The sequence below is a fragment of the Phascolarctos cinereus genome, unplaced genomic scaffold (genome assembly GCF_003287225.1).
Source record: "Phascolarctos cinereus isolate Bilbo 61053 unplaced genomic scaffold, phaCin_HiC Scaffold_4;HRSCAF=312, whole genome shotgun sequence".
In the NCBI taxonomy this organism is placed as follows: Eukaryota; Metazoa; Chordata; class Mammalia; order Diprotodontia; family Phascolarctidae; genus Phascolarctos; species Phascolarctos cinereus.
Genome location: NW_027555847.1, coordinates 695,742,867 through 695,769,125, shown reverse-complemented (window position 1 = coordinate 695,769,125; position 26,259 = coordinate 695,742,867). Strand labels below are relative to the sequence as shown.

Genomic DNA, 26,259 nt, shown 5'->3' with positions numbered 1-26,259 from the left:
AATAAATTCCTTTCATAATAACAAGAAAATGTACCAAATGTGAGAGACTTACCATGAAATATATAAGAATTATATTAACATAAGAATAAAACAGGCCTTATATAGTGGAAGCGATAATTGCTGCTTGTGACTGGGCAGTGCTAATCTAATAAACATTATAATCATCTAAATTAATTCAAAAATTCAGTGAGTGTCATAGTAATATGCCAAAGTCACTTTATCTGACAAAATAGTGACGAGATTTGGGGCAGCTAGATTGGGCAGTGGATACTGCACCGGCCCTGAAGCCAGGAAGACCTGAGTTCAAATCCAGCCTCAGACCAAACACATGACACTTATTAGCTGTGTGACCCTGGGCAAGTCACTTAACCCCAATTACCTAAAAACAAAAAACAAACCAAAAAAGTGACAAAATCCAAGAATCTCACGGGAAATAAAATAAGGAGAAAAAAGGCAATAATTTTCACGAGTCAAGAATGATAAGGGGAGTTCTTGACCAAACAGGATAGAGAAACGACCATAAAAGATCAAACGTACAATTCCGATTACAGAAAATTGAAAGGTTTTTGTACAAACAAAATTATTCCAGGTAGAATTCAAAGGGAACAGATAAACTAGGGAAAATTATTTTATTTGTTTCAATTTACTGTTTTCACTGAAATGGCTTAAAATTTTACCTTTGAAGAATTCTCCTGGATAGTCAGGAGGTGGTGAGACCATCGGGGCATCTAGGTTCACAATAGATTTCATCACGATTTCCAAAGCGTTTCTCCCATACTGAAGGCAAAAGAGAGAAAGGAAGAATCACCTCTAAGTATTAAATATCCTACATAAAGTCACCATTTTGCTGTCTGACATACTGAGTCTCTCCATTAGGTACATAGCGTGTACAACTAACTTCCAAGTGATTTTGAAAGCAATGTTATTCTAGGCTCTCAATCAGAGAAACTGAGAATTCAAAGTCTATATGGTGTAAGTAAAGGAGGGCTTAATGTAATATTTAGGGTCTTACATTGCCCCAAGAACCACTACTGAATGAACACAAAATTTTTACCACTTACACTCATTTCAGTGTGTTCTCTTGGCTTTCTTATTTTAAGAATATTCTTCTCACACTAAACAAGCTTCACTACTTTTCTGTGAGAGGAACCTTTGGGGATTCATGACAATATTATTTCAAATAAGAGACAAAAATACTTAAATACTGAGACTACAAGGAAAACATACCTTGTTATCAAAATTGAACCTGCTCAAATCTCGAGATTCTGTTGCTCTTCGGTCACCATGTGTGAGTGCCCCCTACCAAAAACATAATTTCAAAATCCTAGCACAGTAGTTCTTCTTGCCAGAAGACAGCCACATAGAAACCATCACGTTCTTTTAAATTACACCAAAAAAGGCCTTCACAGCAACTTACCAAACTCTCTAGTCTTTTAGCAACTATAGATGCAAATCTCTGCTCTCCAGCCAATTCAGAAATTAGAAACACGTATTCTGGAGCAGTAACTTGGTTTGATCTATGAGTTCTTCCTGCATTAACAAAAAAAAAGTGAGTGAGCTTGCTCATTAGGTAAGATGATTAGGTCTATTCTTAGCTTCTAGAGGAGTTGGTATTCAGGAGGACTGAAGAAACAAGCAAAAAGCTCAACCTCAAATGTGCTTGTTTCTGATCTCATCAGCAAAGTTACGGGGGTGAGGGTATTGGTGCACTTGTGCACACGCAGTGCAACGCTGACTGTAACCAGGAACATATCGGTCAAATAAACACAAGTGCAGCCTTTGGGTGCATTCCCTTCCTCACTGGGGATCTGAAATGAGTGGAAGAGGCAGGATATGGTGGTGTCGGCAATCAGCTGGGAGACTGAGGATCCAAATGAAGCTTCAGTCTACTGACTTATCGATTTATTAGGGAACTATACACTAAAACAAAGCTAAGTTTATATATTTTCAAAATTAAGCGCAACAAGTTAATTGTGCAATTATTACCTTATTATGCCACGGGAAAGTAAAATACGGTCTAACTCACCAAACTGCTGAATTGCTCTATCGGCACTCCAAGGCAACTCCAAAGTCATATGTACTCTCCGCCTCTGATTTTTAGCTCGACGATCGGCTTGTAATGAAATACCTGAGCTGGCAGCTTCTGAGATAATAGCAATATTCTAGATCAAATAAACACAAAATATAAACAACCTCCTCAAACAAAAGGAGGATGCTAGCACTCTGAATTCCCAATGAGGAAATACTAAATTCAAAATCTCCAAAAGAATTTTGGCTTTATTTACGAAACCTTTGCTGGAAATTACATTTAGCAACATACACAAGCCCTATTTTCAGAAAAGAATATTAAATTGGGGTTAAGTGACTTGCCCAGGGTCACACACTGTGAAGTGTCTGGTCTGAGACCAGATTTGAACTCAGGTCCTCCTTACTCCAGGGCCAGTGCTCTATCCACTGCACCACCTAGCTGCACATCTACTTTAAACTAAAAAATTACAATGTTTTAAAAGGAGTATTTTTTCTTATCCAGATTATACAACAATCAACAAACACCAACAAATTATGGCCATCTTTTTCCACATCACTTGTTACACAGACTCCTCTAATTTGGTGTGAGAAAGAGGAATTTTGGTATGACATTTTCTTGTAAGCAACCATGTCTAACAATTACAGTAGCAACCAGCTGGAGAAGAAATCAGTTCTTTTCTTTAAAAAAAAAAAGTTGTCATGATTTCAGATCTCTCTAGGAATAGTCTAGTGGCCACCAGAATGTGTAAGTCGGCCTTATCACTCAGTTACAATACTATGAAAATATCTTCACAGCAAATGGCATTTAGACATGATAATGCACCCATGCAAATAAAACAAACAGACCAAAAAACTCAGTGCTGTAAGGTTTACAAAGCACTCAATATATATCATGCCAATTGACCAAAACAAAGCCCATTTTAAAAATCCTCACTTCATACATAAGGAAACTGACGTTCACAGTTAAAGTGACTTGCTTAAGATCATGGGGCCATCGAGTACCTGAAGCAAGATCCAAACCCAGGTCCTCCTGACATGGTCTTTAACAGCCAGTTAAATCAGATCACCATTTTTGAGTGGCAAAGGTTAACAGAGTTACGTAACCTACTTTTAGGTGGCTTGGGAGAAGTCAATCCTGGATTCTATCTGGCTTAAAGAGGAAGCAACAGTTATAAGTTTTGTGGGGGGTTTTTTGTTTGTTTGTTTTTCCTCATCTTTTTTTTTTCCTAGGCAATGGGGTTAAGCAACTTGCCCAGGGTCACCCAGCTAGTAAGTATCGAGTCTCTGGTCTGAGACCAGATTTGAACTCAGGTCCTCCTGACTCCAGGGCAGGGGCTCTACCCACTGCATCACCTACCTGCCCCAACAGTTCTAAGTTTTTATATAACATCCAATGAAAACATGCCAAAGGGCATAAAAAGCATTTAAACCAAATGATTTTAAGGGATTATATGGAAAATGTTCCATTACAGTATTATGTGAAAAATGTATAACTACCAATGTTACTCAAACCATGTTTACGATAGCAAAATTTGTCCAGTTAAAATTACTCCCTGAGATTTAAGTAATGTGTCTTATGCATCCTAAGTACTTTAAATGTTCCCTGAAACTTGCCTTATTCCCATCCATGAACCTTTGCTTTTCTGTGATGTTTAGAATTTCCACTGGCACATCAGCTTCAGATCTCGACTCGTAAGATATGCTTCCATCATCATTGCTTACTACTCTCCCCTTTCGGCCAGTCATCTGGAAAAGTTCAAAGTGGTTACTTCTCAACTGAGGCATCGGAGCACAAGTGGACAATACTTTTAAGAGCTCATGGTATATTTATCATATGACCAAGAGACAAGATGGAAATGGAATTAGACGTCACTCAACTTGGTCAAAAAAAGGGGGGGGGGAAGGCTCCCTCAGAAGGTCAAAAATCAGCATTCCCCCAACGTCACAGAGGCAGGATTCCCATCCACTTCATTCCAGACCCAGTATTTTCCTGCTACTAAAGCCCTACCAAAGGAGGGACTTTCAAAGCACAAATCATAATATACAAAACAACAGAGCCTTCATTTGAGAGCTGTTTAATTACCTACCTCAGCCACATTCTCTGGGCCACCCAGCTCATCAATAAGTTCATCCAGTGTATTGGGAGGAAGATCTTCAGCTAATTTTTCCAATTTGTCCAGCAAATCTTTCTTCATCTGCTGGGCTCTTTCAACAGCATCCTGACTTGTTACAAGGCTGTTGCTGTTACTGTTACTATTACCTATATGAGAAAGTCAATAAACAAAATCAGTATTAAGCTTTAAAAAAATACTTAAAATACTATATACACTTCCTCTGTAGAGAAATCATAATCATACCTTGTGTATTATTAGGAGTAGTGACAAGAGACGTAGAAGAAAAACTCGGTCGTTTTGATCCCAGACCTGACGCTAATAAGGCACTTTGAATAGAATCTGGATCAATACTTTTTTTCTTTTTTTTCTCTTTGCTTTTCTTGTGTTCTTTTCTGATTAACCAAGGATCTGAATCATAAGAGAAGAAATGAATTCAACGTTAAATGAAATTAAATTCGTCCCCATCACGCGACCTTGTGGTTGCACTGGATGACGAAGAGTTGCTTACATGTTGTCATAGATAAAAGCTCTGTTTTTAAAACACTTAAGGGTCAACTTTTACCTCCTATTTCATTACTACCTTGCATAAAGGAAAATTACATTTTAAAAAAGTTCAGACAAGACAATGTTATTTTTAAATGTATTAAGGATTTAAGAAAATATAAACTTGCCATCTTCATCATCTTCACTAGATTCATCCCGAAATGGGTTGAAATCATCATCATCTCCAGAACTCATGTTTTTTGAGCTCTCATAGTCAGTTTCTTCATTATCAGAAGCATCAGATTCACTTCCACTATCATCAGAACTGCTTCCAGTAAGGCCACCAACTTTCCGTGCTTTTTTGGCCTCTCTGCTAATTTCTTCCCCTATATAACATCATAAAACAAAATGAGTTGGCAAAAATATTTTCTAAATTCCCAAACACCAGATTCAGTATTTAATCCTAAGAAACTATTATTTAAAATAATTTTTCCATAACAACTACAACTTTTAGGAGGTTTCCCCCAAATCAAGACAGAATATAATAGCCTACATGTACTTCTTACCTAGCATGTGCCTAGCTCTGTGTTGGGGATACAAGACTGGAATGGAAGAACCTCTCTCTACCGTCATACAATTCCTATGTATTCTTGTACAGAAATGGAATCTTGATAATTTGCCTTACTAAAGTATTTTTAAAAAGGCCTCTAAGGTCAGCTACATTAAAATCTATGTCCCAACCAAACCATCTAGGTATATGGAAATTTCTCTTTGAAAAATCCACTTGTGCAGCCAAATACTCATCTGAAGGCTAGGAACTGTAAATTCTAAATAATAACCAAGTAATTTTGAGAAGAACTAAACAACATCATTACTACTTGTTCAACAAACTCAAGTAGTTTAAATGATGAAAATTTAGAACTATATTTCAATAAAAGCAAGTTCTATAAAATAAAGTCATTTTCATTTCCCAGTGAACATGCAGAGGAACACCATATTTGCTAATGCAGGTGGCAAGAAGATCTATTGGGAAAATCTTGTCTATCACCTGAGGCCAAGAGTCAAAGGTATCTGTTAATGCAGGTGGCCCCCCTTTTTTTGGGAGGGAGGGAAGTGGGGGAATGATGAAAAGTGTCATTTTATAGGTATAGTAAACTCCCTCAAGGGATGGGGATCACTATTATCTATAACCTAAAGAGTTGCTGGAAGCAGTGAGAGGCTGTGATTTGTGTAAAGCCACACAAGCAAGTACTCAGCAGACGGAAAAATGGAACCCATAGGCTAACACTCAGCAGCCAGTACTGTCATGCTGCCTTGCTAAGCAATAGCCTTAGTACAAGGAATAGCGGTGGGTATGTGACACTCAGAAACTGAGCACTTTGGGAGGACTTATTTCCTATTGCTCCAGTGCTTGGTAAAGTCAGCTTCCTGGTTTTCTGGTGATGAGACTCTCAGGATCTAACATGATACAAGCCCTGCCAACAGCGATGCAATGTGAGACAAAAGACAGTGGGACACAAGAATTCATTTCCCCCCATGCTCTTCAGCTAGTTTGATCACTTAAGTTCTGAAGGCTCCCCCAGGGCAGGACAGGATCATCACGTTGTAGAGTTCCCACCAGCTTCTCTACCAAACAAGTTAGAAGGCTAGGTTGGCCTCCTGGACTCTTGGAAAACGTCCTTGATAATCAACATACTGAAAATCAGTAAGTAAAACTGGATTTTTACTCACAGGTGGATGACACTGGTTCAAGTTCATTTTTTCGCCAAGTTTTAGAAAACCGTATTTAGTACATGATTAAAAGGTTTAGGATCGACATCTGTGAAGAATACTTTAGGAATAGCTCCAATTTTAAGAACTATCTGGTTTTTACAAATTTATTACTTCCCAATGTTCAAATTCCTATATGCATTAGAGAAGAGCATAACCTACCTTTCCGTTTCTTTATTTTATTCTCCTTACAAGGACTATCTCTGGGTGAGCTGTTGTTGCTCTGAGCAGTTAAATCAATTCCAAGCAAACTAAAGAGCTTCTTTCTGTCTGGAGCTGGAAAGTGTTTTTCAATGAGTGACTGTAATACCCCTCTGTTTAAGGAATAGAAAAAAAATTTTAAAAACTGGCACTCAGTATATCCTAATAAAATGCCATTTACTAAGTAGGGAAAAAAAACATATATTTAGGATTTTCTTATAAATTAGAGTAAACCAATTATTCTGATCCTTTACATTCAAATTGTTTAAGCAAAGCTAAAGTGAATTATATCATGGTAATCACTGAAAATATGTAAAAATATACTGGGGAAATCATATTCTCTTCTCAAGTGATATTTCACGTATCAAGCAATGTTCTCCATTAAAAGCATACTAGTTTTAATAAATAAAACCAGCCTTGCAAAAAGTATAACGTTTATCCAAGGTAAGAGAGGCTATGTAGGAAAACCAGAAAAGACTATTTCATTCCAGCAAGAGAAATGAGAGTTACGGTCAGTAAGTTTTTTTTAATACTGATTTATAAGGTTGAACAAAAAAATTACTCTCAAGAGGAACAACAAGCAGAGACTCAGTGTTAATATGCCATCCCAATGAAATGAAACAGCATTCAGATGGATATTTGTGCATTATACTATGGTGCTTTGCAGGCTATACCTCAAACACTGTGTGCCTGCCCAGTGAGAGTCCCTACAATCTTTCTGCACCCATACAGACTCTGGCTGGTATGCAGACCACTTGTTTTTTTCTAAGCATGGCTGCCCAACAGCTCCAGAATCATTAGGCTGTGAGTGCTGCTGGTACAAAAAGTAAACTCGGACTGCAGGATAACAAAGCAACCTATTAAGAGTCTCCAACAGCATAAAAGCCTAACATGCTAAGTCACAAAATAATACTAATACTTTGAGTTATGCTATCAGAAAGTGTAAGATTTCACAAAAAGTGAAATCAGATTTGAACATTAATTTTCCAATAAATGTTAAATTAGAGAAAAACCATTTTAATTAATGTAAAACTCCTAATTTTTAGAGGAAAATATACTAGTATAGATAAAAAGTTCAAAGGCAAAAACAAAAACATTACTTGGCTGTTGACACAAAGTCATTTAATTCTCCTCCACCCTCTTCCAAGGCTTCTAAAGTTCGTGCTTCTCCTGTTGACTGCAGACCAATGACAACACACTAGAGAGGAAGAAATAGATTGCAGGAAATGTATGGTTAAACTCTGGACACAGAGACAGGTTTTCTTATAAAAAACTATTACAAGAAACTTGTTTACATTTTTTTATTTTTTTGCTTTTTTGGTGAGGCAACTGGGGTTCAGTTACTTGCCTAGGGTCAGGCAGCCTAGTAAGTGTCAAGTGTCTGAGGCTGGTTTTGAACTCAGGTCCTCCTGACACTAAGGCCAGAACTCTGTCCACTGTGCCATCCAGCTGCCCCAGTTGTTTACATTTTTAAAGAAGATTCCCACAGCACAAGTGAATCAAGCCCTACAACACAAAAAATCTCAGCACCGTGAAAAGAACCCCAGAATCATAAGAAATGAAAGGAATCCTTCCAGATTGTTGAGTCCTGGCCCTTCATTTTACAGATGACAAAAACGAAGCGTCACCACAAACTGTGCCTTTCAGTAACTTACTTTTCCATTCTTGATTTCTTCTCGAGCTAGCTGCACGACTCGCTTGACTTTTGATGCTATGCACAGGTATTTGAAAAACCTCTGATGAGCGGACCAGAACTGCCCCCACATAGATTTCTTCATTCGTTGCTCTGCATCTATAAGATCAGCGGCTTGCTGAAATCTTTCTCTAGCATTTACCCACTAAATAAAAGGAAATATCCAGAGTTTACCTGCTGCACAGTTAAATACAAAGTTTTTCAAATAAAGATCCTTGAAAGGTGTCCAGGTCATATTTGAATGCGTGACCAAAGAACCAATGACAAAGCAGAATCAGCTCTTCCTCGATAGTCTCCTTGTTTACATAGAACATCAGCATATTTAATTTTGTACGACATTCTATTAGACACGTGTATTTACAGCTGGGAAGAACACTCTAAATTCTGGACAATTACAAGACTGAAGGGTATGAACAGGTTAAGTGTTAACTTGAGTGAGCAGAAACTTAAAAGCCTCTTAAAAAAAACAGGCAGTTACTGGTTCAGTAACCAGTCATTCAACAAGTACTTTATTGAGTGTTTTTAAAAAAAGAAAAAAAATCTATTTAACAATTTTAAGGATCATGTGGGTAGAGAGACTTCTACCATACTGAGCAATACGACTGAAACAAACAAACATGAAATTTAAAAAACACTAGGAAAGTCAAGCTTACCAGTTTTACTGCTTTATTATACATTCTAACGTAGCTCTGGGAAAGGAGAACTTCTTCAATTTTGAAGGTCACACCAGTAAAGCTCAACTGCCTGGCAATGTACATGCCTCTCAGCTTCATATCCATAGCAACTATTTCCATAGCACCAACACCTCTGAAAAACACCAATACAAAGCAACCCAGTAACATCATTAAAAAAGTAAAAACTTAATAGAAAATGATTTTCATTTTTAAAAGGGACAAAGTAGAATTTCTATGCTGTTTACCTTCGCTCTACAGCTTGAATGAAGTCACTGAATTCTCTAAATGGGGTTCCTTCACCCCATATTCCAAGCCGGTTCATATAGGCCATGTTCCTTGGTTCAGAAGCCCCTTTAGGAAGGAGAAAAAGCCCCCAACCATTAGTGTGTGTGTGTGTGTGTGTGCGCGTGCATATGTGTGTGTGTGTGGGGGGGGAAGGTAGGGAAGAGAACAGGTATACTGGGGATAAATACACGAGCCCATACCTGTGGCGCTGGCGTAAACCACTCTGGCTCGTGGCAGTTTGTTCTGAAGTTCTAATACAGCTAAGCCTGTCTTGGTTGGCTTGGAAGAACCAACAGGACATAAGTTCTTAGCTTTGTGGCATTCATCAAATACTATCTGTAAGGAATGAGTCAAGAAATGAACCTCATGAACATCAGGATCCCCAAATGTGAGGTGAAGAAGAGCTATACTTTCCAAACCTCTGAACCTCTATATTCTTGCCTAAAAAAGGAATATAAAGGTTGAGAAGGCACTTATGAAGGTTTCTCTACGTGCCTTGGAGCCTAGGCAAGAGTGAGAATAGGGGATTGTGCCTGCAGATGGTCTTTGGAGATACACCAATTAACTCTTCAAAATCTCAGTTAAAAACTTCTAAAATACAGCTTAGCAAATCCCATTTTACTTAGAGAACACACATGGAAGTCAAATTAGCTACTTTTCTTCACAGCATTAGGTTGCCCTAAATATTTGCGCATCTTCATCTTCATTTTTATAGAATGCACATTTATATTTTCAGAGAATAATACATATCATTTCTTCACTTCTACAACCAATGAAAACTCTTCTTACATACACTACTCTTTTCTATTATTTCATTTGGGAGTAGCATTTTCAGGTTTCTTCTCACATAACCTCTCCATTGAGGTCCCCTTTTTCCAACATGCAAAGGATACCACTCCATCAAAGTCATCACTGCACCAATGCAGAAGCTGCTTCAATCTTGTTTTGTATTTGCCACCAGACTGACTTTCACCAATGAGAGAAGAATAGGTGGCAAAAATAACGCCCTTTTTTACGCTCCCATTATGTTTGGAAGAAATTTTTCCATATTTAAACTAGAAGAAAAAAGGATAATAATTATTCACAATTAGCTTCACAGACCAAAAAATTCTTTAACACTCAGCATCTCAATTGGATCCTAATAGCTAATTCAGAGAGGAAGGTTATGTAGATATTAAGCCCATTTTACACATCTTGCCCAAAGCCACACTGAGTGACCAAGGTGAAACAAGAAAGGCCATGGGTTCACTTTACCACCCTCTTTACCAGCACTTCACTACCTTGTCTAGGTGGTGATTTCCTTCGAACTTTCTAATAAGTTTTGCAAGTGTAGAAGAGAACAGGAACTACAAAATAGGGTTTTCTTTTCCAATTATATGGGTTCAGTAGTCAAAGAATACTTTTATATGCTAGCCACACATTTTGGGCTTTTAAGTGATTTGTCTTTAAAGCTTCTGTTGACATTCACTGACCCATTCAATATAAAAAATAATCTAAAAATATGTAAAAACGCAGAAGTAAACATTACCAGAATTAGACGGTGAAGATGATTTTAGAATAAAATTCTATTACTGTACCCTTTTCAAAATGTGTTTTCTCTTTGTAAAATTATTTTTAATTAAACTTAAAAATAGAAGTTATGTGGTCAGCAGTCAATCACAACTAAATTTGCAAGATATCCCAATTGTTCATTATGGAGATTTCAGGGCTGATGCTACAAAATCCAGCCTTGATAGTAATTAAGTACAACAATTTTAGCATAACCCAATAGTGGGGCAAATGAGAGACAGAACACATATCAGCCCCAGCACTGCCGTTTGACACTGGGCAAGGTACTTAACCTTAATGTGCCATAGGTTCCCTCACCTCTAAAATGATAACACCTGGTTACTGGGTGTGATAACGGGAAAGCAGTGTGAAAGATTAAAGTTTCATGTGTAAGTCAGTGCTCCTCCCCTCAAAGCATCAACATATTTGTGCTGCTATCTGGTCTGGGCTGTGGCTGTAGAGCTTTTTCTTGTGGTGACAGGGCTGTTAGAGCAAGGAGAAGCAAGGGGAGCTGCAGAGAGCTCCCCTCATCCGATGCATTTTTCATCTGCCACCTGCTAACCACACCCTAGCACAGACAGATTTTTACATACTTTTATCAGAGTAACTGTTACAGTATAGGGCAACAAGCAGCAATGTGGCCAAGATGAAAAATGCAGTCACTAGTTAACTCTGGGCAATGTACCACATATCAAGATAAGAAAATTCTTCAGCTGTATACAGCATCCTTCTTTTTTGCTAATCACTATCATGAGATTAGACCTATACATAAAAATTACACATATGCCACATCATTCTGTGGATACTGAAAGTACGCAGAACTTCTATCAAGGGAAATCCACTGAGTCTTGACGAAAACAATATTCAAAATTACTCAAGTACTCTATCTAAAGCAATTAATCTGTTTGAAATTTAAAATATTTTACAATAAATGAATAACTGGCACTTGGTCAATAACAACACAAATACATATAGCATGCATTTTAGTCTCCTCACACAAGCATACCTAAAGTTTTGCCTCAATCGTACATAGTAAAAAGTTTCCACACCTTGTTTAATGAATGAACCGAAATGTTTTTTGCTCCAATGTCCCTCAAATCTCTTTCAGCATCATATTTTAAATCATTTGATACACTAAACCTGTCAAAGGGGGAGGAAAACACCAAGTTAAATACATATCATATTATCCTAAAAGAATTCTGTTAAAAAAAATTTTGTTTATTTATTTGCTTTTTGGTGAGGCAATCGGGGTTAAGTGACTTGCCCAGGGTCACACAGCTAGGGAGTGCCAAGTGTCTGAGGCCGAATTTGAACTCGGGTCCTCCTGACTCCAAGGCTGATGTTCTATCCACTGTGCCACCTAGCTGCCCCTCTAAAAGAATTCTGAATCAAACACACCACACTGTCTTGTACTCCTCAACCCCAACATAGCCCACAGCCCAAACATTTCCCAATTACATATTTGGACAATCAATAAACTTACCATAATGCTCTTTTTCTACTCAATAGGTAATTCTCATAAATTATTCCAGCTATAGTTCTCCCTTTTCCTACACCTGCACCATCACCTATCAAGAATCCAGCTCGATCTCCATTAGGTAGAAATGTTTCATGTTGCTGAAACAGAATAGGCATTTAATGAATCATTTCATTATTTAAAATGATACAAAAGTGAATATATCTTAAGACAAGATGAGAGCAATAATGATTTCCCCAAGGAAACAATAATTATTTTTAATTCAAAAAACCACTGCATATAAAAAATCTTATAAAAACAAGACTTTGTACAGCACTAGTACTACATCACACCTGGGCTGCATATGTGATAGCTTCAAGCTGTAATGCTGACAACCAGCCATTATCAATACTTTCTTCAGATATAGATGTTTTATACCACACATCAGGTGGTGTGACACTTGATAAAGAGCTAGTTTCCACTACCGCATCAGGATGCCGGAGGCCAATTTTTACTGTAAAAAAAAAATTTAGTATTAGTCATTTTAAATACAACTGCAATCAATTCAATCAGAGGGCATTTCAGCTTGTTAGCTGTTAAGAAAAATCTTCAGGGGCAGCTGGGTGGCACAGTGGATAGAGCACCAGCCCTGGATTCAGGAGCACCTGAGTTCAAATCCAGTCTCCGACACGTAACACTCACTAGCTGTGTGACTGGGCAAGTCACTTAACCCCAAATTGCCACGCCCCCCCCCATCTTCAGAAGCACAGAGCATAGTCATAAATGTCTGTTTTTTCTGCTATGAAATGACACTTAAATATGACAAACCCCCTAAGATTAATGCAATAACGGAAAATAGTTGAAAAAGGCATCTTAATAAGGAGGATAAAGTGGCAACAATCTGCTAAAATGCTACAATGACATCAGTTAGGTCATGGACCAAGGACAAACTATTTTTCTCTTTCTGTTATAAACTAGCTTACAAAAGCTCTGGAAAATAAAGACCAGAATACTGTTTGCTGTACAATGCTCTATTAGCCACATAACTATCAGTTCCATGGCAAAACAAGACAATGTTATTATCCAGATTATCTTAGCTTTAATTTCAAAAAGCTCTAAGAGCCAAGTCTTAAAAACACTTACAACACACCTATTTTCAATTGAGAGTCTGACATAGTAAATGCACGTGTAGATACACAGGAATGATCTAAAACTCTTTAATATTTCATGCGCTCACAATTTAATCAATCTAGGCACAACTTTCACAGATATATACTTTTTAGTACACTAAAAAGCTAAAACCAATAACACCTCACCCCACAAAAAATCTGCCAAAATATCAAGTGGCCAAGTTGAAATCTGATAGGTGATCAGCAATGAAAAATTCAAACTAATTCTAATTCATTTGGTAAAAAAACAGTTCTGTGGCAAACCAGTAAGACATACATTTTATTGGCATGTACTCTGCATAGGTTTCTGCATGGCCCATTTCTTCTTCATCTTCTTCCTCTGGTTCTTCTTCATCTTTAACCACTGGTACTTTCTACAACATAAAAAGTTTGCTAATCAAAGAGTGGCTTTCATTTCCTGCACTACTGATAATGGAAAATATAGCTTCTCATTCTTGGAGACATCAAGTCCCAACTGAAACACCACCAGAATCTTGCTAGCTTGATGAAACCTCTCCCAAATCCTGTACACTCTCCTCCTTCTCTCCAACAATCTAATTCAAACCCCCAATCCTCCTACCTCTTTATATAGATTCCCTGCTGGACAATTCCAGGTGTTCCTTCTCTCTCCTCCCCTTTATCTCAGGAGTTAGAGGCAGAAGAGACCTTAGCAACCATTTAACCTATTTAATCTAGAAAGTTGGGAGATTTGCCCAAAGGGAGAAGAGAAGATTTCTCCACAATACCCAGCTGCCTCTCCTATGCAATGGAGGGCTTCTGCCTGGGATTGCCCTTATATTCCATGTCCATCACACACACTCCCAGAGCAGGCCCAGGGTTAGGAGGGTAGGAAAGGTAACAGAAAGAGAGTGGGGCTGAGCCCACTCTTCCTCCACTTGAATCAGCTCACAGGGCAACTCCTTCCATCCCACAGAGATGAATGTTCCTACTCTTCCTCATAAAAGCATTGCTATATGGTATGATAAAATGATATTATGCTTTAGATACATCTTGAATGGAAATCCACAATAAGGCTTTTTCCTGTGATTCTAATCATTTACCTGTTTCTGGAGAACACTGCTTTACAAATTCTCAACCATCAGTTTACAAAATCAAACAGCTCCCCTTAAAAGATGAGATTGCTTTTGATAAACTAATTAAAGAAGGGCAGCTAGGCCTAGAGTCAAGATGATCTGAGTTCAAATCCAGCCGCAGACACTTTCTAGCTGTGTGGCCCTAGGCAAGTCACTTAACCTTGCCTCAGTTTCCTCATCTGTAAAATGAGCTAGACAAAGAACTGGCAAACCATTCCCATATCATGACCCACGTGGGCAACAAAAGAGTCAGACATGATTGAAATGACTCAAGAACAAAACTAAACAAAGTCCTTCCAATTCCTTTTTTCCCTAATGTTTCCTTCCATATCATTGTCCAAAGTCTACTTGTGGCCCACTACACACTATGTCTACATTACTGCAACTGCCAAACCTCATTCCTGCCTTTGTCCACTAGTCTTTCCCCCCCTCCAATTCCCCCAATATACTATCAGTCTCATTTTACTAAAACATCCACAGTGCAGCTTTTTTGTTTGTTTTTGGTCAAGAGAGACAGCAGTGTAGTGCACAAAACTCAGGCTTTAGTCGGCACACGTACTGGCTCTGTAAGACCTGTAAGTGGGCAAGTCACTAGTCCTTTCAGGCCCCCTGAGAGGGCTTTCTGTGACTAATACTTGTAGAAGTGCTGCTCTGCTTTGGGAGGAGGACATTTCTTACTGGGAGTGATGAAATCACAGGTCTGGTCAAAAACAGAAACTTTAATCACGTTCTCTTGCTCAAAATACGCCCAAGGTTCTCTACTCCTCACAGCATCAAGTCCAAGCTCCCCCTCAGCCTGCCAATCAAAATACTGGAACAAACTTCTCACCACCCTTTTCTCAATATCTGTCTATTCTCATGAACCTTCTCTCCCTCTATTCAACAGCCAAACCCCTCAAAATAATTTACTCTATTCACTATTGAAGTCTGCTAGGAACAAATGATTATTCAATATACTTTCTTATCCCCAAGGAAATATAGCCAGATAGTCCTTGAAAACTCACCATAGTGGGCGAAAAACTTCTCATTTTGATATCATTTATCCATATTCGTGCAACTTCTTTATTAGACGCTTCTTTCTTGACTGTTCCATTGCTGACATCAGCTTTAGAAAAAGAAAAAAGCCATTGCATGTTTTAAAGAGTAATTTTCAATTCCTGTCTCCTCCATGGTTTTACCATAAAGCTTACTCACCCCTACACAAAGGCTTAAGATCCCATTACAGCCCAACACAACTACCACTTTCTCAATCTTTATTTCTTATAGAAATTACACCCTAGAATTTTAATACCACGACTTATTGGACCAAGGAACACTTTTATGACAATTTCAACCTCAACTAATCAACATCTCACTAGAAAAATGTGGACACAAAGAGTTTATGAAGGGGGGGAGGGGAGAACTACACAAAAACCTGGATTTAAGATACATACAAAAGGATAGTTTTATTTTGACACACCTAAGTGGTTGAACAGAAACCCAAAAACCCAGTGTTATCACCAAAGTGGAATCATTCTTACCTGAGTTTATGGTACTTATTACCTTTGGAGGCAAAACAATTATTTCTGGAAGAAAAAAATCCATTTGGGAACTTTTTCCTCCCTCCTCCCCTTCCCAGAGCTAAAAACTCAAAACAATTCTGTGCCTGATGCTGAGGGGGGCTCTTGATGCTCTTTTACCCCACAGTAAGAATACCCTGATGGAAATCGATGGGAGGCAGAAATCCCATACAAACAGATCATTCATCTAATGATGGCATGGCACCATGGATAGAGAGGTGGCCTTGAAGACAGAAAGACATGAAAACACACACACACACACACACACACACAGAGGCATTCTACCCCAGCAGTATCAAACTCAAGCAGAAATGGGAACCATACAGAGTATAGGAGGATCCTCGTGGGCTAACATTGACTTACTTTCAAGATGTAACGTTATCTATGTTTTATTGTATGTTTTCTAAATTCTGTTAAATATTTTCAAATTACATTTTAATCTGGTTTGGGTCGGTACTCTATAGTGGCACTGGCCCATCGTGTGGCCTGTAGGCACAGCATGTTAAATACCTCTGTTCTACAAAGCCCTTTAAAGTTCTCAGTTCCAGGTGGTTCACTGGTAAAGGGAGTTGACATACAAAAAATGCTTTGCAAATCTGAAAGCACAATGTAAATGCTAGCTGTTGTTATTATCATTCCTGTAACAATGAAACCACAAGTCTAATCCCTCTCACCAAATGACACGTTAAGTTAGAAGTAATAAGGCTCAGGACTATTTATTCTCTTCCCCGCCCATGGGAACACCAGGGACCCCATGAAGTGTAGAAGCAGAAAAGCTTTATTTATCCTTTGTACCAGAGTCAAATTCTAAAAACAATGAAAAGTTGAAAACCACTCAGCAACATATAAACGGGTTAGCTCTGAATATCCAAGTCTCCAGGTCACTCTTCATAGAGTTTCTTTTACCAATCCTAGATCTTGAAATCAGTAGACACATCAAAGGATAGTGTGGTTATTTAGCTGTATATGACTCTTTATGACCCCATTTGGGGTTTTCTTGGCAAAGATACTACAGTGATTTGCCATTTTTTTCTAGCTCATTTTACAGATGAGGAAACTGAGACAAACAGGGTGAAGTGACTTGCCCAGGGTCAGCTAGTAAGTGTCTACAGGTCAGATCTTAACTCAGGAAGATAAATCTTCCTGACTTCAGGTCACACTATCCACTCTGCCCTCTACCTGCCCCACCAAAGGATAGTATAGTGACTTGTTATATTGCTAAGAAAAAAAAAGGTGGAAAATGCTTTAATTTCCCAAAGGTAAATTAATGCTGCTTAGGGGTGGTTGATGGGGGTGCTACTAACATTCTAGTCATCTGAAAAGTGGGTAGAAAATGAAGGGATGTATTGTTTAGGGATGTTTTATTCGGAGTTAGAATGTATACTGGCTCTACTGGAAAGTTTGGAGCTGGTAACAGCTCCCTATTAAAAGGATTACCTCCTTTATCTCTAATCTGATGTCAAATTACATTATTTATCTATTAATCTAAACCAATAATTATGGCTACATTGTACTCCCACTTTGGATTCTTACCATGCTAAGCACTTGGCGCTGGGAAGTAGGTATACAAAAAGTGCTCTCCTGCCCTACAGGGGCTTGCTATTTTGAGGACAAAAGAGACAAATAGGAAATGGTTGTAACAAAACCTATGATGCAGTTTCAAAAATGAGTCTTACATGATGTGATGGTAAATGTTAAACGAATTTAGAAGGCAGATACCTCCATGAAGGCTGATACATCTATGGAAGGAGAAGGTGATAACTGAACTATGTCCTAAAAAGAACAGGCAGAATTTAAACAGATGGAAAGGAAATAAGGGTATAGGCATTCCTGGCAGAAAGAACACAGGCAGGAATAAAAATGGCCTGTTCAAAAGACAAATAGAACAGCTCAACTGAAACTGAGGGTTTAAGTCAGGAAGTAGTGACAGAGGGCGACATCTGAATTCTAGGTCTGTTACTTCCAACCTGTGTAACCTAGCACAAGTGCAGGAGTTACCCTGGAGCTTGCTTCCTCACCTGTAAAACAAGGAGACTGGACTAGATGGCCTCTAAATTCTCCATCTATGATCCTATGAACAAGCCTTGCTGAGTGACAAAGTATATGAGGAACTGAGTAAGGGGAAGAGTCAAACATAACACTAAAGTTCTGAGCCTTAAACGACTGAAGCATCTTAACAGAAAGTGAGAATCTGGAGGCTTTGATCTAGTTCTGTACATACTGACTCTGAGATGATATACATATAAATGGAGATGGTCTATCATAAACCGACAGTATTCCCAGCATAGAAAAGACAGCTGAAGCTATAAAATAGAAAAGCATTTCACTGAAAGAATACAGTAAGAAAAAAAGAGGGTAAAAGAAAAGAATCTCAGAGAATGCCCCGTTAGGAGACAAGAAGAGTCAGCCAGAATCATTGCTCTGTTCAGTTTTTGATTTCTGATTCAGTGTTTCCCCACTTCAGTAAAAAGAAGAGCTCTTAGTACCCATGTGATCACCCCACTTACAATTTCCACCTGACGTTCCTCTCCCGGTCTTATTCCACTCCAACGGCGTTCTAGGGCCTTCCCTCACCAGTCTCTTTTCTTCCAAAATTGCTTCAGTGACTCTTAGTTTTCTACACTAGCATTCCAAAACTCAATACTTTCAAATCTGTGCTCTACTCTTCTCAATATAGTCCAACAAGCAGAAAGCCTCTACTCTCATTTTAAAATGAAAAAGTCCACACACCGACCAGCCCCCCTCCCCAAAACAGAACCTTCTCAAAACCAAAAATGTTACAATCAATGCTGATTACCCGCAAGTGGGTTATACATATATGTGAGGAATCATTCCCCTGCTGTGCTTCCTAGATCAGTCAGGCCCAAGACCCTATCTCCATGCAAAGGAAATTTACTATAAATTCAGTGGGAAGCATACCTAAAGACTGCCCAATTGGCACTCAGCAGTCCCTAATGAAGGGTTACAATCCTAAAAGGCAAATGTCCCTTAAGCACAGAAGAGTTTCATTAGTGACTTTCTGTAGTGCTTTAAAAACAGAATTAATGATTGGTAGTATCAAAATAAGGAATTGACTGCTTTGGAAGGTAACAAGTTTCCTGTCATGATGTGTCTTTAAGAAAAGGTGATAGAGGGACCACTTGTTCTCAAGGGATCGGATTTAAGTTTGGGTACAAGTTGGACTAAATGATCTCGTGGTCCCTTTTAAACTCAGGTTCTAGAAAACACTATTTTCTCTCCATGAATTAACAACTACTTACACTGACCTGGGAAACCATGCTGGGTGGGTATTTCAAATATTATTAACTCCACTTGGCAGATAAGGAAACTGAGGTCCAAAAAGGTCAAAGGAGTTGTCACAAAGCTGGCAAGTTGCAGAACTGGTATTGGAACACGGGCTCCCTGGCTCCAAATCTATGCTCTCCTTGTCCCCATACTGCTCCCTCAAATGAAATGTTTCCCAATTTTCCCAGGCAGGAGTAACCTCTCTCTCCTGTGAATGATACTTTGTAGCTCTCTTAGTGCACTTTCACATTCTACCTTTTATCACAGTTAAACATGTACTTCTCTCCCCACTAAAGAGTTAAGCCCTATGAGGACATATCATGTTGCTGAATTGTGGTTTTTGGCTTTTTTTTTTAATTCCCCAAAGCAAATGTGTACAGGGCCTCAATAAAAGGCTGCTAAATGAATTTCCTGGTGATAAGTAAGGTATTTTAGACCAAAGCTTTAAATCTTTAAATTATATATATACACATATATATCCTGTATACAACATACCAATTCACGTACATAATTTTGCCCATGCCCAATTCTCTTAATATTTGACTTAAAAAAAAAAAGACATCCTTAATTTCTCTCTCTCCCAAAGAAATCAAAAAGGTGTCAGTGAATACGAGAAGACTCACTGGCTGCCGTTGCCACTGGCTGAGCAATGTTAGCAGGCGGCTTCAGTTTCATGAGCTCATTAAGACTATTATTTTTCAGCAGATCTTTCAGCTGGATCTGGTCCTTTGAAGGTGTGGTGGTCAAGGCGTTACGGACTGCTGGTGCTGAAACCGAAGGCCGTGTATTTGTGCTAGTCTGGATAATTTTTGTTAAAGTTATGGTTTGCCTTGTAGTTGTTACTGGTGTGGTTTTAGTCATCACAATTGTGGTTCCCAAAGTTGGAAGCTGATTTATTTGATTCAGCACAAAAGTTGTAGTAGATGGTGGTTGTGGCTATGAAAAAAAAAACAATATTGACAACATCAGGGACTCTAGAAGCAGAACTTAGTTTAATGAGAAGCAGAATTTAGTTTAATATGTCTCTAAGATAAATGTTATCAAATGATTTCAAATACTGCAGACTGTTTTAACTGCCAGGTCCCTGACAACTTCTGGCTGGCTTTCCTTAATTTCCCTAGCCCTCAATTTGCCTCAGCTATATATAAAGTAAATTGGGACTGAACAAACTACCAACCCCCCCCCATCAGGGTCCCTTAAAGCTCTAAAATGCTATTCCAACACTGAATTCGCTTCTATATGTAACCATTTGGTATGTAGAACCTGGGAAATTGAAAACAAAACTATACATCCCAAGAATGTGAATTAGTCTGGCAAATAATGTATCTCATTTGCAATAAAATTGCTACTACATCTGAGCTTCTTATGAACCACGTGGTCATGGGATTTTGAGAAGGAGACAATGAATGGAGTTATGGATAAGGGTTAAGATTTTACAACCCGACTATCTCTCATGTTTAGGTTTCAATGGGCACTTTCATGCAAGTAATGATAGCAACAACTTTTTCTCCATGACCACCTCTTTTACAACAAAATGACAGGAAGGTTCCTCAATGATTTACCATGACAAAATGAAAATTCTGTATTTTCATTTATCGGAACATCCATAACTTCCACCCTTCCAGTCTAACGAATATACCTCCTGCTTTTGGTTAATGCACACTCTGAGAGTTTTTAGGGTGTGACAGAGGAAGTTTAAAACAAACTCAAGAGTGCTTCAAGTTTAAATAATATAGGCAGTTTCTCTTCATGCACTGTCTTAACGTGGGCATTGCCCCAAGAAATGAGATTTCTGAATGGAACCATAGATATGACAGACACTTATAAGCATAGCTTTGGAGACCTCACTGAGGTTTTAGACAAATGCTGTGTTTCTGTGAGGGGACGTGACACTTGAAAAGACAAGAAGGATCCAATCCAACTGAATTTACTACCAGGCCCCCTTTCTTTCTGGAACCCTACACCCTGGCACTACCATACACAATTCTAAAGCATTCTTACCCTAACATTTAATAGTGCTGGAGTAGACACAGTCTCTGGTTCTTGCTTAACAGGAATTGTTGCCTCAGTGTCCAAGCCTAGTTCTAATGCACTAAGTGGCACTGACTGGAGAGAGAGACAGAAAGAAAGAAGAGAGAGGAGAAAGTGTGTGTGCAGTAGACAAAAGATAGAGAAAGAATGAGTGCAAGCAAGTTTTGGTATTCTTGAGATTACTTATAATTTTCCAAAATTAAAATACCTTATATTTAAACTGAAAACAAAGTCCTTCAATATAAACACATCACAAAGGAAATATAAATTCGCTACCTTACAATAAAACCTTTTATTTCAATGCAGCTGGGATCTCCAATGAGATCTTAGATCAACACAATGAACTAGCAGTATAAAATCTTCCTAACTAGCTGCTCTGAATATCAATTTTATAGTCTTGTTTTGCTTATAGAGAAGATGTACAAATCAATCACAAATCTAATTTCCTAAAAAATAGTACATACACAAAGATGCTATAGGGATCAACTATCCATTATGTGGATATTATTAAAATCTAAACAATTTCTCTTACTCTTAATATGTAGTAACATGTAGTAAAAAAAACAAATATTAGGAGAGTTCTAGCAAGAATGAGGATACTCAGAAGTAAAGTCATATGCAGTTTAAAACTTTAAAGTTCTGAATCTGTACATATTTTCTGCATGTAAATCACCAAAATCATGCCTTAAATTAAGGAAAGGAAGCATTAACAAACAAAATTCATGAGGTTTTGGAGAATTTTCTTACCTGCTGAACAGGTGGAGTGGGTGTTGTTGGAGTTGCAAGGCCTGGGTCTCCACTATCAATATCAAAAAGATCATTTGGACTAATTCCACTTTCACTCAAAGCAGCAAGCAACAAGTCTTGTCCGGGCTCCACCATCTTTTGAATGAAACATTGAAAACCATTAACATGTCACTTTGATGTTATATTTTACTATTCTCTTTGACATAAGATTTTTTTTTTGAAGATGTATTTCTACAGGAATCAAAGTTGATGACCTTTACAACATACTACGGAATACTGCACATGCTGGGGAGACAAAAAGGAACAGACCTGGCTGTGGTACTGAGTGGTCAGATAAAGATGTCTGTGGGCCCAGGAGGGAGAAAGGACAAACAAATAGGTCTAGGAGTTCCCTATCATTAAGCAACAGCGATAAGGGTCCCTAAAAAACAAAAAACCACACATACACAATTTGGGGGAGAGGATGAGAGAAGTCAAGTGTCAGGACCTCTCTCCACTGTACAAATTTCATTGAGAACCATCAGAACTCGATGTTCTCCCTCCATCCTAGTCCCGCTTCCTGCCATCTCAGACCCAGGCGTGGCCACCGGGCTTCTTGATCCACATATCCCACTAGTAGGCCCAGAACTACCCAGTTATACTGCCACAGGTAATCATACTAAAATATCTGTCAAGGAGAAGAATTAAGACTTGATCTGCTTGGCCCCAGAGAGCAGAACAAGAAACAACAGGAAGACAACGTGAAGAGGCAAATTTAGGCTTACTATAAGGAAAATTTCCAAAAAATTAGAACTGTTTAAAAGTAGAATGTGGTTTCCCTTTCAGTAGAGGTTATCAGGCCAACAACACTAGGTGACCCACTGGTCAGTTATGTTGATCAAACAAGCCTTCTTGCTATTCTTCACACATGACACTGGATATCCCAAACCATCTTCTCTACCTTGTATAGGCTGCAATCTATAGTTCAGAAGCATACAACTTAACAGTAGATACAGGAAAATCATAAAAGGCTTACTGTGTAGGGGCCAAGGATTATGTAGTTTATAATTTTCGGTTATGACAGTCATATTCCTTAGGACAGAGAAATAGAGATCGAGGGGCAGGTAGGTGGAGCACTAGATAGGGCACTGACCCTGGAGTCAGGAGACCCTGAGTTCAAATCTGGCCTCAGACACTTGACACTTACTAGCTGTGTGACCCTGGGCAAGTCACTTAACCCCACTGCCTAGAGGAAGGAAGGAAGAGAGGGAGGGAGAGATCGAGAGATGGTAGCTAAAGCCATTAAAGAAGATGCGTAAAATAAAGCATGAGAATTACCTGGGTCTCAAAGGTTGAACTACGCACTGGCCGCTAAAGAAAAGAAAGAGATAGGAAGGATCCAAAAGAACAGTATAGATAAATGGGAAGAAAGAAGAATGCACTCCACCTCTGAGAATCCTTGGGACTCTCTCAAAACTTAAACACAATCATCTATAGCAGGCCTTTCCTGATCCAACCCAGCAGCTTGTGTCTTCCTTGATCTCCCAATCCTCTATTTATTTTATATATTTATGTAAGTACATTGCCTCCCCTGATAAGACTAGAAGCAAGGTTTGGTACCCCTAGAGCCCGGAACAGTGCCTGACACATAAGATCATTGTCATGGCACAAGGGGATTTTTGTTCAGATGCACATTGGCTGGATCTAGAATCTTAGCCTGGGGCATAAGTACATTTTTCACTAGTCTCTAACTGTAATTTAGCATGTCCTTCAATTCTAGGCTTCTAGTCTTTGGGAAGCTTGCCCAAGGAGTTCCTCCAACGGGCAAGGAAGGTAGGACAGCTCCTATTTCCCCAAAACTTGCTTTCGATACATAACCAAGCCTACTTCTCCTTCCAGTCATGAGTTTTTTGGAAGTCATTCTTGGTACTAAGCTTCATCCTATTTATATCTTCTTTTCTACTACTTAATAATTACCTAAATTCATGGGGGCAGCTAAGTGGCACAGGGAATGGAATGCCAGGCCTGGAAATCAAGAAGACTCACTCGCCTTCCTGAGTTCAAGTCTGGCCTCAGACACTGAAACCAGCTGTGTAAACCCTGGGCAACTCGCTTAACCCTGTTGGCCTCAGTTTCCTCATCCGTAAAAATGAACTGGTGAAGGAAATGGCAAACCATTCCAGTATCTTTGGCCAAAAATCCTCAATGGGGTCACAAGGAGTCTAACACAACTGGAAAAGAAAAAGACTTAACAACAAAACCTAAATTCAACCTAACTCTTATCTAATAATAATGCCTTAGAGACAATGGCATCCAGATTTGTAGCCAATAGAGTGAGACCAGAAGAATACAGGTCTCAAAAACCCACTGTCCCTTTTGCCTCTCAGATGTAAACTCATCAACCAAGACAAAAGCCCTTCACCTTGACCCTCTTAACTGTTGTAGACTTGTTTTCATCCTACAAATCCACTGCACTGCAATATATCTCTTCTCCTTGCCAACGTCCACATGGAACACAAGCTTTTACCTTGAATGTTTTCTTCATCCTCTACCAATCCATGCTTGTTATTTTAAGAAATGGTTTAATTTACCCTTCCTCCAAGAAGCATTTCTATAACTTAAAATTATTTTTCTGGTCTACAACCTCTGAGTAATTTTGTTTCCAACGTATCATAAGGTTATGGGTAGGTCATGTCGGTCAAAGGCTCACAACTTATCTGGAAGGAGCTTTAGACTCAGTCCAATCCGCTCTCATTTACAGAAGAGGAAACTGGTCCAGAGAGGGTGACCTGCCCCCAAGGCTACACAGATGACAAGTGACAGCACAGGTCTTCTGGATCGAGTGCTCTTTCCACTACATCAGAATGACTGACACTCAGCAAATACTTATTGAATGAAAGGAGATGGGAATCCACACAGAGGGAGGCAGCTTGCTGTGTGTCCTGAACTTGTCCGAAGGGATCCAGCTTTGAATCCCGCTTTTGACACTGATCAGTTCTGTGCTAATCTCTAAACCTCAGTTTACTCATCTGTAAAACAGAAAAGATACCTACAATACTTACCTCAGAGAGCTATTTTGGGAGGCCTGAATGAGAAACTTATATATAAACTCAATGGGCACTACTGTTACAAAGTAGTCAGCAGTTATTTAGTTGTCTTTCTTTTAAGTTTAAGTTTTCTGTCTTAATCAGTTTGGTTTTTCCAACAAAAAGTGTTACCTACCATTCCTTATCAGATCACATATTGGTTACAGCTAGCTTGATGGAGGTGTTTTGCAAAATGTTCAGGGGGCACCTAGGTGGCGCAGTGGATAGAGGACTGGCCCTGGAATCAGGAGGACCTGAGTTCAAATCCGACCTCAGACACATAACACTAGCTGTGTGACTCTGGGCAAGTCACTTAACCCCACTGCCTAGCCAAAAAAACCAAACCAAAACAAAATGTTCAAACCTGAGAAATACTTCATTGTCAAATAGAGGAAGGAATGACTCAATAGGCAAGCACAAGAGTGGTCAATCTGACCAAGGAAAGGGCAAGAACATAGTGACATCTCTGGGATTCCAAGAGAACTGGAACAGTTTCAAAGAACATTTCTCATACATCATTTTCTTGGTCAAGGGCAAAGCATACAAGTTATCTATTTGTCTTTTCAACTACAAAAACACATTTTAATTCAAAGGCGGGATGTATAGTGTGAATCTACATATGATTTTGTATGTTGAATATGCACCACTCTTTTGGACCACATAACATCTTACAGTTTCACAAGCATGCAGAGAAATAATCTGCAAAGTCTCCATTTATACAATCTCTATCTATAATTCCCCTGTGAGAAAAGTGGCAGCTTTTTTTTTGCCAAATATAGGTCTGGGAGTGGGGAGAAAAGATGTGAATAAAGAGTAGTCACACCTTACCAGAAGTGTAGGTGAGTGACAGGAAAAAGAAAGACTAGAAAAAAAGGGACTGGATGGAGAATGCCAGTAGCTTGCTAACTGTTCACTCTGGAATAGATGGATAAATCTGTATAGGAAGATCTCGTGTCTTAATGAAAATTGTCACGCAAAGATATTAACTACTTCTACAGAAGTGAAAACGCAACAGGTACATTATGTATAGCTTAATGGAATTTGTGTATATAATCCA

At 38.7% G+C, this 26,259-nt stretch overlaps 1 protein-coding gene across 3 annotated transcripts in view; it reads right to left on the bottom strand.

The window, feature by feature from the left end:
• The window catches only part of SBNO1 (strawberry notch homolog 1), a 67,276-nt gene that overhangs the window by 16,310 nt on the left and 24,707 nt on the right, over window positions 1–26,259 (bottom strand). For 2 of the 3 annotated variants that reach the window (XM_020970315.2, XM_020970314.2), the window contains exons 2-24: window positions 22,138–22,272; window positions 21,361–21,465; window positions 19,983–20,295; window positions 15,520–15,620; window positions 13,699–13,795; window positions 12,606–12,766; window positions 12,280–12,413; window positions 11,846–11,936; window positions 10,142–10,303; window positions 9,449–9,584; window positions 9,209–9,314; window positions 8,943–9,096; window positions 8,252–8,434; window positions 7,697–7,794; window positions 6,558–6,709; window positions 4,814–5,011; window positions 4,386–4,550; window positions 4,116–4,288; window positions 3,643–3,774; window positions 2,027–2,162; window positions 1,418–1,530; window positions 1,228–1,299; window positions 678–777 (exon numbers count right to left, since the gene is read on the bottom strand). In XM_020970315.2, coding sequence (XP_020825974.1) covers window positions 678–777; window positions 1,228–1,299; window positions 1,418–1,530; window positions 2,027–2,162; window positions 3,643–3,774; window positions 4,116–4,288; window positions 4,386–4,550; window positions 4,814–5,011; window positions 6,558–6,709; window positions 7,697–7,794; window positions 8,252–8,434; window positions 8,943–9,096; window positions 9,209–9,314; window positions 9,449–9,584; window positions 10,142–10,303; window positions 11,846–11,936; window positions 12,280–12,413; window positions 12,606–12,766; window positions 13,699–13,795; window positions 15,520–15,620; window positions 19,983–20,295; window positions 21,361–21,465; window positions 22,138–22,272 — 3,217 coding nt within the window. The remainder of the gene's footprint in view (window positions 1–677; window positions 778–1,227; window positions 1,300–1,417; window positions 1,531–2,026; window positions 2,163–3,642; window positions 3,775–4,115; window positions 4,289–4,385; window positions 4,551–4,813; window positions 5,012–6,557; window positions 6,710–7,696; window positions 7,795–8,251; window positions 8,435–8,942; window positions 9,097–9,208; window positions 9,315–9,448; window positions 9,585–10,141; window positions 10,304–11,845; window positions 11,937–12,279; window positions 12,414–12,605; window positions 12,767–13,698; window positions 13,796–15,519; window positions 15,621–19,982; window positions 20,296–21,360; window positions 21,466–22,137; window positions 22,273–26,259) is intronic. The other variant, XM_078154262.1, reaches the window with a different exon arrangement.